A 15514-nucleotide genomic window follows, 5' to 3' on the forward strand; every position below is an offset into this window, starting at 1 on the left:
CTCCCTGTACCTGCCACCTCCCACCCCAGCCTTCTTTTTTCTTAACCTTCTTTGGACTTCAGCAAGAGAAATTTTATTCAGGGCGGCCGCAGCACTTTGTGGTGGTAAATCAATAGAACAGTGTCCCCTATAACAGACCTCTGTGTTTTCCTTCCATCGATCCTGTCAGCTCAGATACATTCAAGAGCAAGCGAGGCGATTACCCTCAGCAATCCTAACTTTGATCTATACTACAGATGACAGGTGCCAGACATCAGCTTTGGGTAATTGTGATACTGAAAGGGGGCATCATTAATCATTCTTTCTTGGCCTGAATTCTGTTGCTCATAATCGGTTCATGACCACTGAAGTGGATGTTTACTGCTTGCATCACCTTTTCACTTCTTTGGCACTGGAGCATGGCGCATCTTGTCATTTGTGATGCCATGACATGTTATATATTTCAAGTTTTAAATCTCATCTGGCCTTGGAACGCCTCAGGAATCCCTAGGAGAAGCTGGAAAACGTTGCTGGGGACAGGAAGATCTGGAAAATCGACACAACCCCGCCCCGGATAGGTGAAAGAAAATGGATGGATTTTTGCAAGCAGTGTCAAGTGTAACTGTGAGACGTGCAATTTCCAAATATAGATGAAGGATTATGACAAACTAATCCTCCACTCATTCCAAACTAATTATTTACAGAAAATGATTAAAAAAAGTTGATAAAACACCCATTCTCCCCACCTTATTATCTCTGCACTATCAACTCTGCTGCAATTTGTTGCAACAAGAGCTTATTTGGCTGAAATCATTCTGGGAATCAATCATGCAACTCAAGTGGAAAAGCTAAACTTTGTCACTTGTACTTGTACAGAGGAAGACATCAAGTTCAAAAGATTTCAATTTAATTATTTCATGGTGAGAGATGGTTGAATTTCTAACTTGCATTTCACTTTATTTTTTAAGCCCATGAGCGACCAAAGAGAAAAATACAAAGGTGTCTTAGATTCTAATCATAAGTTAGTCAGCATCTCCCTGTATCGTAACTCCAGCTGGTTTAATCCTCACACCTCAGCATTTTCTCAATCATGATTTAGCACGTTTGTTACCTGGAGGTCAAAATGGTAATTAAAAACGCACCGGCTGAAAACGTTAATGTGTGTACTTCAAGGAGGTGTAGATTCCTGGGGAATAAGAAGTGGAGAAATTATATCAACAGGGTACAAGCCTGGTATGAAGCAAAAAGACATCGCCATCTTAAATGGTTTCCTGCAGCAATAAGCTCCAGAGAGACAAATGTTCAGGCAGCTTTCGGTTCCCAGCTGGGGCGGAGATGCGACGCGATTGAACAAACCTATAACACCTTTTGACTCTGTAGTATTACTATAGCAGCTCTGGTAAGATACATCCCATTTGAAATGTTCAAAATAGAGGCTTCACTTTTTGGAAAGTGGAGTCTTTTTAAATGCAAATCACTCTTGCTTTTGCTTTTCCATTACTGCGCTGTATTCCCTCTTTGACCCAGTACACTCAATTTAGGCAGCCCTGAAGTGATTTAACCTGTGACATCGCAGCAGATTTCCTGCCTGTGAATTTGTTTAATTGCATCAAAGATTTTGTTTGTTTTTTTTGTTGTTTTTTTTTGTTGTAGTTGGTATCTTTTTTGGTAACATGAAACATATTGAGTCATCTTGAGCTTGACCTCTTCCTCTGCTCCTCAATTTGTCTGCTTTGAGCGGTTGACTCCCTTTGAGTTGTGGGTCAAAGCTATAACTCACACTCTGTGAGTTGAAGCAATCCCATCAGCGAGCTGCTGTGTCCTCATTCCTGTGTTTCCCCAGTGTCCGGCTCCTTTTGATCACTCTAACAGAAATGGATGGCACTCATACAGTGCTTAGATTAGACTGTGTGATGAGGTTCTGCACAGGGTTCAAGAGAAAATGATGTCTGACCTTGCTTGTGCATCCACCTGTCTGGGAGGTAGCCATTTTGATCCCAGACACGCAACCAGTTGGGATTGCAGTTTCAAAGCCTTAAATAAACTTTGCTGAGATGTTAAGGCCTTTATCATGCAGCCTTGTGAACAAACTAATACTAGATCCCTTTATCAACTGATTTAGTTTATACTGGGTGTTTGATTTATTAGTTTTAGTGCTCCTGAATGCAGTCAGTTAGATTGATCCTGCCTCCTACTTTTCTTTTAGCTTGTATGAAACAAAAATAAGGCTCAATCCCATTTCCAATTTTAACGGTTAAAATCTCCACCTATCAAATGGGGTAACCCTTCAAGATCCTCATACTTCATCAGTTGTCATTGATGCCATTTATCAAAATTCAGCTTTGGTTTCATCTGTGGTTCAATCCTGGTATTATCACAGTGCCATCTGCCATTTATCTAATGGAGGTGGACACTGCAGTGTGTTCACAACTTCACACTTTCAATCAAAAAAGAACACTACTTCATAGGTCACTGGCCACTAGCATTGATTTATAGGCTAACATTAGCAACCCGTGCTCCTACCCTGCCAGTCTGCACTGATATTAGAGGAGTGGTACCATGTCCAGCAACCTTGCTGCTGCACTTAAATTAAATTTCGGGTGTCATATGCCATCAAAGTGGGGGAAAGTCAACAAAAAATGTGTCACTGTCACAGAGAGACATGCACAAATCAACAATAATAATGTAATGTGAGCTTGCTAGTTAGTGAGCTACCTAGACATCAGCAAACTAGTGATTGCTTTATGCTTGTTATAAAGAAAAGGACCATAATACATTTATACGACTAGAGATTAGTAGTAGGGGCAAGCGGTGTATTGCAATGGGGCCTAAAAGTGGCCGATGACCACTGAACCATTTGTGTTTATGCCCTAAATGGCCAATGTGTTGTACCAATTGTTCAGATGTTAACTAGTAAGCTAGTTAGCTAATAACTGGCATACCGACCGTGTCTGTGGGAACGTTCCTGTTTTTGTTCAGTCCAGCCTCTCACCAGAAACCTTGGTTCTTTGTTGGTTCTCTCCAGTCTGCCTCCTTTGTCCTCTCCTGTCTGTATAAAACAGATTAATTTGACTCATGTAGAAACATTTTCAACTCAAACTACTAAGTGATTTTGCATTTATCCACTGACTTTGTAAGCAGTCACCCCTCTAAAGTTTGCTTGGAGTTCTGTCTGAAAATGCAGTTATCATTGGGTTAGAGTGGTGCTTTGCAAAATGCTAATGTCAGCATGCTATAATGCTCACAGTAACAATATGCTAATGCAAAGCAGGTATGAGGTGTCTTAGCATGCTAACCGTTGCTAATTAGCACAAAAAACAAACTGATGAGGCCTCTAGAAGAGTCACCAGAGTTCATTCAAAGCCATAAATGTTAACCCCCTAGTAGCATTACATTCAAAGGGAACAGACAGAGAGGCCATCTCACTGAACAGCATTTCCATCCCAGAGCAATACTGCTTACTTTGCCCAAAAATCCTGAGCAATTTAAAGAGGGTGTTTGGGGGTAAGAAGAACACCTGCAGGCTATTAAGGAGTTTCCTGAACATTAAGAAAAGTGACTATGTTGCATCTTTCTGAAGAGTTTGATTGATATAGCCTGTTGTATATCCTTATGAGATACTTTTATCTATATGCCCACCGTTCAGTTGATAGTAGAGTATGTGTCAGTTGTTAGAATGATAATGGTAATTAAGTGTGATTATGCTGCTGAAAGTAGTCAACACATGCAACCTGAATTCACAAGTTCCCCACAAAAATATCAATCAAGTGAGCATGAAGGTTCATTATTGAGCTTGGCAACAGAAGGAGATGCAGAGGAAGCTCTAGAAAGGCATGTAAATGGACCATAAGTTACTTTTTTTTTCTATTTTACGTTATTATTTCACCACTGCGTGATTGATCAGCAATTTAAAAGAGAATGGATAATGAAAATCTGGAAGGACATTGGTCCATATTTCAAGGTAAAACTACATATTCGATAACCCTTTAGCAAACATTAGCATTTACCCACCTCCTCGCTAATTGTTGGATGTAATCAATTGTTTGATTACATCCAATGGTCTTTACTTACAGGTTTAAATAAATGTGTCGAAGATGTGTGTTTAGACTTTAGAGTTAATTTACGACTTCCTATCACATCATGTAACATTTTCAAACAGTAATGTTTGCTAGGAAGTGGCTGAATGCTAATGTTAGGTGTTGTCTAACCGAAGCTAATAGGTAATCAAATATGTTGTTTTAACTTTAAATATGGCCTATGTCCCTCCTAATCTTCACTATTGTCTTTTCAGCAAGACAACTTGCAAAATGGCCGCCATGTGACTATGGTCTGTTGAGCACTCCATCCTCCTAAAAAGACCTTGAGATGTGGTTGAAAGTTTCAAGGCCAGATCTACACAGACTATGGAGTCGGTTTCATGTGAGCTTAGCTTTGCTGTTTTCCTCTGTAGATCATACAGAATGAGATGGAAGAGACAAAAAGTAGCACAGACCCTGAATTCTTTTATATTTGGATATGCTGTATGGTGATGAAGACAGAGTGGGTCTCATCAGGAGGGAAGTGTAAGAGAGTGCTTATACAAGGCTGTGCTGCTGGTTCGTAAAAAGTGTTGCAAAGACATTTCTGCAATAAGTCTTCAGTGATATGTTAAGAGAAGAAAGTGACAGCAGAGCAGGTTGGTCGGGTAACAGACGTAATATAGGCTATGTGAAATATAGCGTTACATAATATGAATAAATTCTCAGATGAATAATTGACGAGATAATGTGAAACATATGAACAGTGTATCCCTCATTTGTTGTCAGCCTCAGCCTTCATCTGCCTTTGTGAGCGGCAAAAGAAGCGCCGCTCGTGTCTTCAGTCAGACTTTTTCTTTTATTAACGGGACAGATATTGTTTATATGAGTGAGAACCATGGGAAAGTAGTTCAGAAAAAAAAAAGTAAAGCTGTAAAGTAAAATTAATGTTGGTATTAAAGGAGTAGTTTGATATTTTGGGACATACAGTAGCTTTCTTGCCAAGAGCTAAATATGAAGTTTGATACTACTCTCATGTCTGTTTGTTCAATATAAAGTTACAGCCAGCAGCAATTAGCTTAGCTTAACACAAAGCCAGGGAACAACAGCTAGCCTGGGACTGCCCAAAGGTAAAATAATCTGCCTGTCAGCAACACTAGAGCTCATTAATTAACACTTGGTATCTCGTTTGTTTAAGTGTAAAAAACGCCAAGTAGCAGTTTATAACCGGGTCATATTCTGGACCATTTCTTCGCCAGGAGCAGAAATGAGAGTGTTTTCAATCTTCTCCTCTAACTCTCAGCAGGTAAGTGAATAAGCACATTTCCTAAAATGTCTTTCCTCTGAGCTCATAAAAAGCTGACCCTGGCAGGTGTGGTAATTTCTGCATCTATCACATGTGACACATAATCTTGGATCGCTAGCAAAAATGTAGCATACATGCCATGGACACTACTTTTTTATTCCATTGTTGGCAATTAAATGAGGGCATGTTGTGCACCTGATTTCTGACACATCTGCACAGTGTTTTTAGAGCACTCACTTGAGCAACCGCCTAAGACGCTGCACCAGAATAGTACCAACAACAATGTTCCCTTCCCTTCTTCTCTTCCAGATCCCGCAGATCAGCTACGCATCCACCGCCCCGGAGTTGAGTGACGACAGGCGTTACGACTTCTTCTCACGGGTGGTTCCTCCAGACTCGTTCCAGGCCCAGGCCATGGTGGACATTATCCGAGCCCTGGGCTGGTCTTATGTCTCCACCATCGCCTCAGAGGGCAGCTATGGAGAGAAGGGAGTGGAGGCCTTCACACAACTCTCCAAAGAAGCAGGTAAAGAAAGGTGACCAGTGATGGGCACGAAACAAAATCTTAATCTTTTATTTGTTTTGTTTGATGTAAACATACACAGGCATTTTTCTTCCAGAGGCAGATCAGTTTTGCATTTGCAATTCGTCGTAAAAATCTGTTTTGGGCGGATGAATTATTGATCTGTTTGGCAGCTTCAGCCTCAGTCCCCCTGTGAGTTGTTGAGTGTTACTGGAAATGTAGAGAAACAGCTTGTAGAGAGGATTCCATGTCACAATAATGAGCATTGCATGTACCCACTCTTTTTTAAATGTAACCATTTTAGATTTTTGCTGCGTGCACACTTAAAAGGAGGATTGTTTGGAAATGTCTGATGTGTTCTCTTTAGTCAACAGAGAGGAGAGAGATCGGTCTGCCAACTGGTCGTTTGGGAGACATGAGTTTTGTTTTACACTCTGCCTTTTCTGTTTCAGTCAGCCTCATTTTTTATCCCTGCTAGTGAGAGTGCAGGGTTGATAATGATGGTCAGTCAGTTTTGTGGTCAGTCGGTTCAAACCGCTCTGGTCTGGTGGTGTGCAAGAGGCAGCAGGGTTTTAAATATTTAGTCTTTTTTGAAAAGGAGCTGGCCTTCTTCAGTGAATGTCTCCAGACATTTCTCTCAGAAACCAAATGATTAAACAGAGAGAGACGAACCGCTGAATGGTCTAGAAGACAAGCTATTAGAATCAGTCCTGTTTGCTGGGTCCTGTAATGTAACATTAATGGTGATTGTTTAAAGTGGCAATGATCCTTTTCCCAGGCCTAACAGCTACGTTATTAAGTTAACATTTGGGCTTTGGGAGGTTAGAATAAGGATCTTGAAGAGTGCTTACAACCAAAATTTGCATTCAGACAAGGTGTTTTGCCTCTAACTGGGCTGAAAATTGGGCACTTGCTTGACTCACCCGTATTTTCCACATTGATGCTGTTGGCATGTGGTGGTACATGAGTGTCAGCAGCCATCGCTGTCGCCTGGAGACACTCAGTTGCTATACGACACAATGTGTCGGCTATCTTTGTCGCATCATGTGGTCTGCTGTGCGCTGCTTTTGAGACGTGCTGTAGAGACTTTCCCGTTTGTTTGCAAGATGAGGAAAGGAATACATTTTTACAGTTTATTGCAATCAGTCTGAAATGACTGACCATGACTACAAGAACCTTTTCCATGCACAAGAGGTGGCAGTAGCTGTGTGTTCAGGATCACTTTTTCACCTTTTGTGAAAGAATCACTTTCAGAGGAATGTTGGGCTGAGCTGCAAAAATCACCCACTCCATGATTCATGACGGCACATCCATGAAACTCACGACAAGTCTATTGCAAGTTCTCACCTGAAACTGTTCGGATCCCGGTCCATTTCCCGTGAATCTGCAGGGAGTGATCTCTGTCTCTTCTAACAGACTAATGTGTGGAAACCTTGAAAATGAAGAAAGCTAATGATATCCCACAGGCACCGATCAGAAGTCCAGCAAGCATTAATATTTTATCCGTGTACATTTGTGTCCAGTGTAATCACTCATTAAAACTTTAAGACGCTGTTTGTAGCTGTGAAATTTGCATCGGCAGAGAGAGAAAGAGAAAGTAAGCTGTGCAGGAGCGAATAAGGAAAACTCCTGATTTAAGGCTTATTTTGAAAGTTTTAATTAATCTTGTGTCCTGTGATTAACATAGTTTCTTCCAGCTGGTTTTCTCAGATGCATTTTCCACTGATTTAACTTCTTTTTTTTCTTATGCAAAGAGCAGTAAACACACTGATATTATTACGACTTTTGAACGGCTACACGAAGAGTATGAAATTATAAGCCATTGTTGTTGTTGACTCATCTTGCTGCTACCGAGCTGCAGTCACTTTGCAATATTCTGTATTTGTATACAAATGGGAATTATTTCCTCTGAAGGAAAGCCCCCGGTACCCAAGGCATCTTATCTTTAATAAACACATTATTTATGTAATAGCATAACTGTATATTCACAGGTCTCATTCAAAGGCAGTAGTTCTGCAGCAGAACTGCCTGGAATAAATTGAGCAGCATAAAAAGCAAACATCTTAGTGAATATAGAAATAGAGAATATTTGGAAAATACTGTAAGATGTATTAAACACACATCCTTTTTAAGAAATTGCTAAACTGCGGAACAACAACTACATTGTTTGGTGGATGTTTTAGCATCGATGCAAGTTGATCCTTGAGGACATGAGCCTTTTTTTTGTGGCTGCTCTGTTTGGTTGCAGTGAAATGTCAGATGCATTACCAGGATTCTCGCTTCACCACTTCAAGGAGAACCATCTAGCGGACTAATGCAATATGGCTGCCCATTACCCCAAGCTGAGACTGGAGTGATGGCCAGCCTGTATTGATCTCTTCTCTTTTTCTTCTACACACACACACACACACACACATATACAGTATATATATATATATATATATATATATATATATATATATATATATATATATATATATATATATATATATATATATATATATATATTGCTCTGCTTTCTCTCTCTCCTGTTTAGGCACTGCTCCATTGTGCACCTTCATCCTGGCTCCAGGTGAAGCTGGCAGAGATTAATCTTGTTTGTATTTTTCTGTGTCTGTCTGGACTCAAGCCAGAGCGATGGAGTTCAGTTTTCCCATTTGATAAAAAGGCTCGCATTTGAGGAAAACCACCCACAAAGTATCACTGTGGAATTGATTGCAGCGTGTTGCCAACACAATGCGTTCTTGGATTCAGTCTGACACTGTGAGGGGGGGAAATAAATGTACCAGTAAAATATAGCACTCATATTCAGCAGTAGGACAGAATTGGGGAGGAAGCCTGATGCATCTGCAAACACTGTAAAATAGTCCACGTTACTTGCACAGGCCATTTTGACATTGAAAGACACAGAGTATATGGAAGGGCACACAAAAGTAGAATATAAATGTCAGCTGCATGTCAGCCCATTTTGATGTGCGCCCACATGTTCATGCGAGGAGACTCTGGGGAGGGCAGGTCTGCCTCGTGACTGCTGAGGTGATAAATATAATTGCAGCATTATGGATCCCCTGGAGGTTTCGGTTTGGGGGTCGAATCCATCAAGAGCCTCTAATTTAAAGGGATTTGTATTTTACTAAGCAAGATGGGGAAGTAGGATTCCTCGCCCTGGAGTGCATTTTCAGAACCGAGGGCATAGAGGATGAATAATTGAAGCAGTTAATGCAGTGCATGACCTATGGCACTCAGACAGATAAGCAGAGAACTTCCAAGAGCCTGATGAATTTGGCCATCGTGATCATTAAGCTGTCTTTGATATATTAATCAAATGTGGGGCAGAGGGTAGGGGTTCACGGTGCATATAGGTTTGATATTATGTTGTAGGATTAGAGGTAAATTAATTAAGTGCAGCTTAAACTTTCAGTGTCACACACCAGCACATTTTCTAATGTGAGCAAATATTCTCCACTTTTAGTATTTATATTCAAGACAAACTTCCATTTTCTTTTCACGCTCCTGACTGTTTTTGTACAACGTGGCTTTCCCAGTCAGGTCCAGTGTAGAACTGGTTTGAGTTTATGATGACTGACTGGTCCAGCATTTGTCAGATGTAGGTGGAGAGCACTAGCAGGATGTGGCTAGTTAGCAGGAGGTAGCTGATTAGCCTAACCCTAACCTTATGTTTTGCTGTAATGTAATAGAGTTGAGAATTGTGCACACAGGGCTGCTAACAACATCAGTAATGAGTTGATGATGTTTATGATATGTTACACGCTACAATACTTAAGTACGAAAGCTCATTTTGATCCGTTCCCATTACTTTACTTTATGCTGTTAATGCAAACTCTACTACTGATATTCATTTCAAATTACAAGCCCTATAGACCATATTCACACGGCGACCATCTTCCTCTGACATCTCGCTAAGGGTGGAAAGCTCAAATGCAGTTATTCAGAGGATATAAAGTCGTACTGCTGTGTTCTAGGTTGAAAGTCATATAAATATAAGGAATCTGACAAACCACTACCATTTCAGTGCCTTCCGATAGGGCCATATTTCAAGGTAAAACAACATATTTGATAACCCATTAGGTTATGCGTTAGCTGTCTTGCCATTTCCTCCCCCGACCTCAGAAATGTTCTGCTTTAGTCAGTAAAGTTATGTGACATTCAGTGGATCACATATTTCTGTGTAATGCTCATACACTAAGAAGTGGTTGTATGCCAATTTTAGCTCTAACGGTAACAAGTGGGTTATCAAAAATGTTCTTTTACCTTGAAATGTGGCCCGATGTCCCTCCAGATTTTCACTATCCATCGTTGTCAGTTATTGATCCATCAGGATGCTGTAAAATGGCAACAATTTGTTTGTTTAGCGTGACACCATGGGAAAATGGCCGCTGTGTGAATTTTTTATCCCGATCAAGTAGACGGAAACCCTTAATTTCTTGAGACAGCTTTAATTTTGAAACATTTGCAGAAACTCATTGACTTGCAAAGTTAACATTAGCACTTGAAATATAGCTGCTGCCATCTTTTCTCAATGTGATCTAGGCTAAAGTCTTATTTTATGTTGGTGATGTTAAACTTTAGAAGAAGAAAAGCTATGTTGAATGATTGTGAGAATTAAAAAACACGATGTGTCACAGTTGTCCTGATGGATTGTAGACAGGCTCCAGAGCGAGTCACATACAAAACCAAGTGGTGAAGTCTGGTACTACTGGTCCGGTATTTGGCTTAATAACATACTGGTTTGAAACATTTTTCATAAGCCCAACCCTCCGGACCACATTGGAAAGCAAAAAGAGTGTCTAGCTATTCAGAACCGTTTAAACATGTGGATAAAGGAGCACATTTTCTGACAGCCTCTCCCGAAAGGCTTTCAGTGTTGCACTCAGTTGTTCCCATTTAAATTGCCTCCATCAGAAAGCTGGTGGTGGTGGGTTTCCAGCGCTGTTCCACCATTTGACAAAGCAGTTGTGATCAAGTATAATGGTGACTTAAGTGGCAGCCAGAACTGTATTTCTATACAATCCTATTTCTTGGATAAGCCTTCAATGAGCTGGAGTAAAACACTCTCTTTTCTCAGAGCCTGACATTCATCTTCCTCACATCAAATATCTATAGCCAAGACAGACATGCGGCTCTTCCATAAACCCACTGTCTGAGTCAAGGACTCTTTCAAGTCCACACAGTGCCTTCTGGTGACAGGTGAAGGCGGTCCAACCCACAGCGCAGCACTCTGGAAGTACAGATACAATACTTACATTTCCATCATACCTGCCTCCCTGACAAACTGACTGACTGACCACCTGACTGAGGACAGATAAGGTATTCTGCAGGCATTCAATAATTTAGCTGCTGGTCCGCAGCCTGTACGGCAGTCTTAAGCCTGCAGCGTGCTCAGTTCTGGTGCTCTTTCTCTCTCTCTTAAGATGGGATCTGCTCCAAATGCTTCTTATCTTCATCAGTGGTTCCTGTGGTCTCTGACTGTATTATCGACTGTTGTGACCTATAATATATCTCTGTCCAAGACTTTTATACCATTATAACTCTTCACACGAGCCTGCAGGGTTTTTTTTTCTTTCAAAATTGAGTTAATGCATTTTCATGAGATTTAAATTCTCAGCAAAAAAAGACAGTTTTTCCTTTTTTTTTCCTTTCTAGAAGTAATCTGTGTGATACCTGGAACTGAAAGGTGCTGCTAATACGCCAGAATCAGATATTTTACAGTGCTAGTGTTTCCTAGAAACAGAAACCTTAAAGTATGTCATACCAAAGGCTTTCTGGATGAAATCAACTGAAATCTCTGAGCTTTAGTGTCGTCCCTTGGAGACCTACAACGCTGGCTGCTCTGCACAAATGACACCGAGCACGTTTCATTTTAACAGGATACCACAAACCCTTAAGCAACAGATAGGCCATTTGCGGGATCTCCATTTTTATGTTTAGTCCACTTAGGGAGGATAACAGCAGCCATCCCAGAGGTCTTTTGGCTCATCCTGGATGTTTTCTAGCATTATGAAAAATTCCTAATTCTGCCTGCTGATACTTGAAAAATGGATGGTTAAGAGGAGGTTCAGCAGTCGTCATTTCGCTATCTTCTGCCTTTAGAAATGCCACAGTAAACCGTGACTGGAGATGTGTGATCTGCCAGCTAAAAGCTGTTTATATCAAAGTAATGAGCCTGAGGAGACTGGCAATTAGGAGATTCCTTTTCCCTCCATTTCTCCGTGTACTCAGGAAAACTCAAACTGAAAGGTTATTGGGTAGGCTATTAAAATGCTTGAGTGGGAGAAATTTTAATTGGTTTGGGTTGAGCGTTGCTGTTGACACAGGCTACTGCCTCAAGTCTAGGCCTACAGTAGTGAAGATATTCTATTGCACAGGTGATCATATTATCTGTTTATCCAAAGTGCCTCTGAGGTTAGCTTGTCCTCCACACCTATCATTACCATACCAGAGTGAAGCAAAACTCTATTATTCTTTTTTGCGGGATATAATTTAGCTCCTCTACCCGATAATGAGCTGTTGAATGTAACCCCGAACACAACAATACCTGGGAAACTGCTAAAAGCCAATTGTAATAATATACTGTGCCAAATGTCTAGCAAGTATTTAGTAACGCACGGAAGCAATCAGTCCCCTTCATCCTGTACAAACTCATTAGCGGTGACCTGTCTGAGAATGATTTATTGTCAGTATTAATATCCTCTTTGTTTGTTATCACCGGCTGTACTATCTGATTGGTTCAGGGTCCAACAAGAGATGTTTGATAATGACTTTAAATGAAAAGTCAATGGCACGCTGTTGGATTTTCTGGAATCCATAATGTGAAATCTGTAGCTTTATGTCCCTGTTGAAGTGGACCATTGAATCTGTTACTGCCGATCTGTTTATAACTCTCCCACTCTGCGAAATGATTCTGGTGTTCAGTCGGAGGGCGCAGTCTGAGTGTTATATTGCACGCTGCTGTGGTTTTCAGATCATTGCCAAAATGTAAATGTATACACTGTAAGACTATCATTTAGACACTGTAGCGCACATGACAGCATCATCAAAGACTTGCTATTGTGTACGCATGTTTTCCATTTCCATTGGAAAAAAAGCAGCTATTGTGACCCGAGGCTTTTGTATATATGCATATATATTTGTATCCGAGTGAGTGAATGCGTGAGATCATCCCAGAGGCCTGATCATTTCTTACTCCTTTCCCATTAAAAAGGTGGAATCTGCATCGCCCAGTCTTTGAAAATTCCCCACAACCCCAAGCTGGAGGATTATGACAAAGCAATCCAACAGCTGCTGGAAACGCAGCACTCGCGGGCAGTCATCATCTTCGCCAGTGAGGAAGACATACGGTGAGGAGCGCATCTCATTCTGGCTTCATCCATGTTGCTCAAGCGCGCTGATGGCTTGCCATGTTGTGGTCTTTAATCTCTGAGTAGCAGGTCCTGAAGACAAGCTCGAGGCACAGATTTACCATGTGTACTACACAAACATACCTCCAAAAACACAAATACAAGCAGGCCTCGGAGGAGAGGTGGGAATACAGATCACAACAAAACAACAGAGATATGTTTCATTTTCAATGGCCCATGGGAATTGTTGCAAATAAACACAGAATAAAACATTTAGTACCTGTGAATTCCGAATGAATAATACAAAAGTGGATTTATTCGGAAAAAAAGTAGATGAGTGAGAAAACGGAGCTGTTATCTTCAAACAAAAGATAAAAATAACACAAAACATGCACCACTTAAAACACAATATCCAAAGATTCTCGGTGTCCTCTCAGCTTTAATGAGATAAACCGGAGAACAATACTTGACCATGAGCTGTAATGTCCAAACAACCGCTTAAAGCTAGCTGTGCCTCTGTGTAATAGATATTAGATTGCACACACCTCCTGTGTTTTCTCCAAATTCACACACGGATGTCCTTGCAGGGGAGTTCTCAATGCCACCAAGAGGGCCAATCAGGTGGGCCATTTCCTGTGGATTGGATCTGACAGCTGGGGGGCCAAGAGCAGCCCGATCCACCAGCTCGAAGACGTTGCGGTGGGGGCAGTCACTATACTGCCCAAACGCTCCTCCATTGAAGGTACGCATACACCAGTACACACAAAGAGATGCACTCTGCACTCTTCACCACATGCTGTGTTACTGTATTGTTTTCTACTCTGCTGTTTTGTTGGGTGTAATTGCTTTTTAAAGGTTGTTTTTTTTTACCTGTTTGTGTGTGTGATCATAAAATTTACATAAATAATTAAATAAACCTGCAATAATTGTTTTTTTAGTCACTATTTTAGCTTATTGACACCTTAGAAAACAACATATACAACTGAAAATGCATTAAAGAGAATTATATAAAGAGTCATTTATCTTAAGCAATAAGATGTGTAATTAAATTATATACATAAGAGATTTAGAAGTAGTTCAAAACTGGTAAAACACCCATTAAAAACTCATTAATTTAGAAATCCACATTCATGACCCCCCAGAAATAAACTTTTGAAATAAAATGTAAACTTTTCTTTTTCTTTTTAGTCTTAACATGCATAATTGACTCACTTAAACAAGTGTACACTTTCTGTACAATGTACAAAGGCCTAAAATATTGAAAATATATTCATATATTATGAAACCTCGCCAAAAAAACCCCAAAAAGTCCCCCTTTTGTACTCACTCATAAATACCAGCAAAAGTACACACATTCTTTCCTGCAGTAGAAGTACAGATACTTGTTTAAAAGAATCGATTTCTAGTTGTACAGGCTCTGAAATGTACTCAAAGTATAAAAGTAATAAGTATCCCTCTGAAGGACAGTTCTACCAGCCATTTCTGTGCAAAGCTAACTGAACCTCACGTCATATAAATATGATTCAAAGACTATTAAACTTAAAGGTAGAATCAGTAGGATTTGTCTGAGCTGTTAATAAACGCACCAGAAAGATAGTTGATTATTGAGTCTCATTCCCAGGACGTCAAATACTGACATTTGGGGTTGGTAAAGCGTTGTAGATAATTGCTGATTCCCCTCTAATGCATTAAAGAAACATGCCTGTTTGCCTCCTTTGATCTAAGAAGTAAAGTACAGATATCTGTTTCAAAATGTAGGGAGTAAAAGTATTATTAAGCATAAGCATTATTATATAAGCATTATTCCCTGAGAAATTAATGAAACTGTTGAAAAACTTGCAATGTTATAGGAAGTGAAAAAAAATGTATGGATTCCTCCCTGTATCTGGATCAGCGCCAAAAGTTAACCGGGTCTCTTCTGGGCCGAGGCGCAACCTCCAACCAAGTTACATGGAAATCCGTTCCATAGTTTTTGTGAAATCCTGCCGACAAACCAACAAACAAACTAGAATTAGAGCACATACCTTCACCAAGGCCCAACAGTCCCCTTTAATTCAATCAAGCTTAATCCAATTTCAATTAAGACTCAGCTCTCTTACTTCAATTGGCCAGATCTGGATTTTTATTTGGATCTGCTTCAAATTGTACTCACTCATAGATTATTTTCATCAAGATCCATGCATTATTCCCTGATAAATTTCCAAAAATGTTGAAAAACCCCCTATCTTTTAATGTTAAAGAAAGTGAGAAAAAATCCTGGATCTGTCCCTTTATCCTGATCCGCACCAAAAGTTAATGGGGTCTGTCCTGGGCTGAGACCCATCTTCCATCC

The 15514-nt window shown here is 40.3% G+C and overlaps 1 protein-coding gene across 2 annotated transcripts in view; it reads left to right on the plus strand.

Annotated features, from left to right (window-relative positions):
• Nucleotides 1–15514, plus strand: part of LOC140999836 (metabotropic glutamate receptor 7-like) — a 69426-nt gene that overhangs the window by 25503 nt on the left and 28409 nt on the right. For both annotated transcript variants that reach the window (XM_073470380.1, XM_073470381.1), the window contains exons 2-4: nucleotides 5611–5827; nucleotides 13047–13182; nucleotides 13770–13924. In XM_073470380.1, coding sequence (XP_073326481.1) covers nucleotides 5611–5827; nucleotides 13047–13182; nucleotides 13770–13924 — 508 coding nt within the window. The remainder of the gene's footprint in view (nucleotides 1–5610; nucleotides 5828–13046; nucleotides 13183–13769; nucleotides 13925–15514) is intronic.

Source organism: Pagrus major, chromosome 7, assembly GCF_040436345.1.
Source record: "Pagrus major chromosome 7, Pma_NU_1.0".
Classification (NCBI taxonomy): Eukaryota; Metazoa; Chordata; class Actinopteri; order Spariformes; family Sparidae; genus Pagrus; species Pagrus major.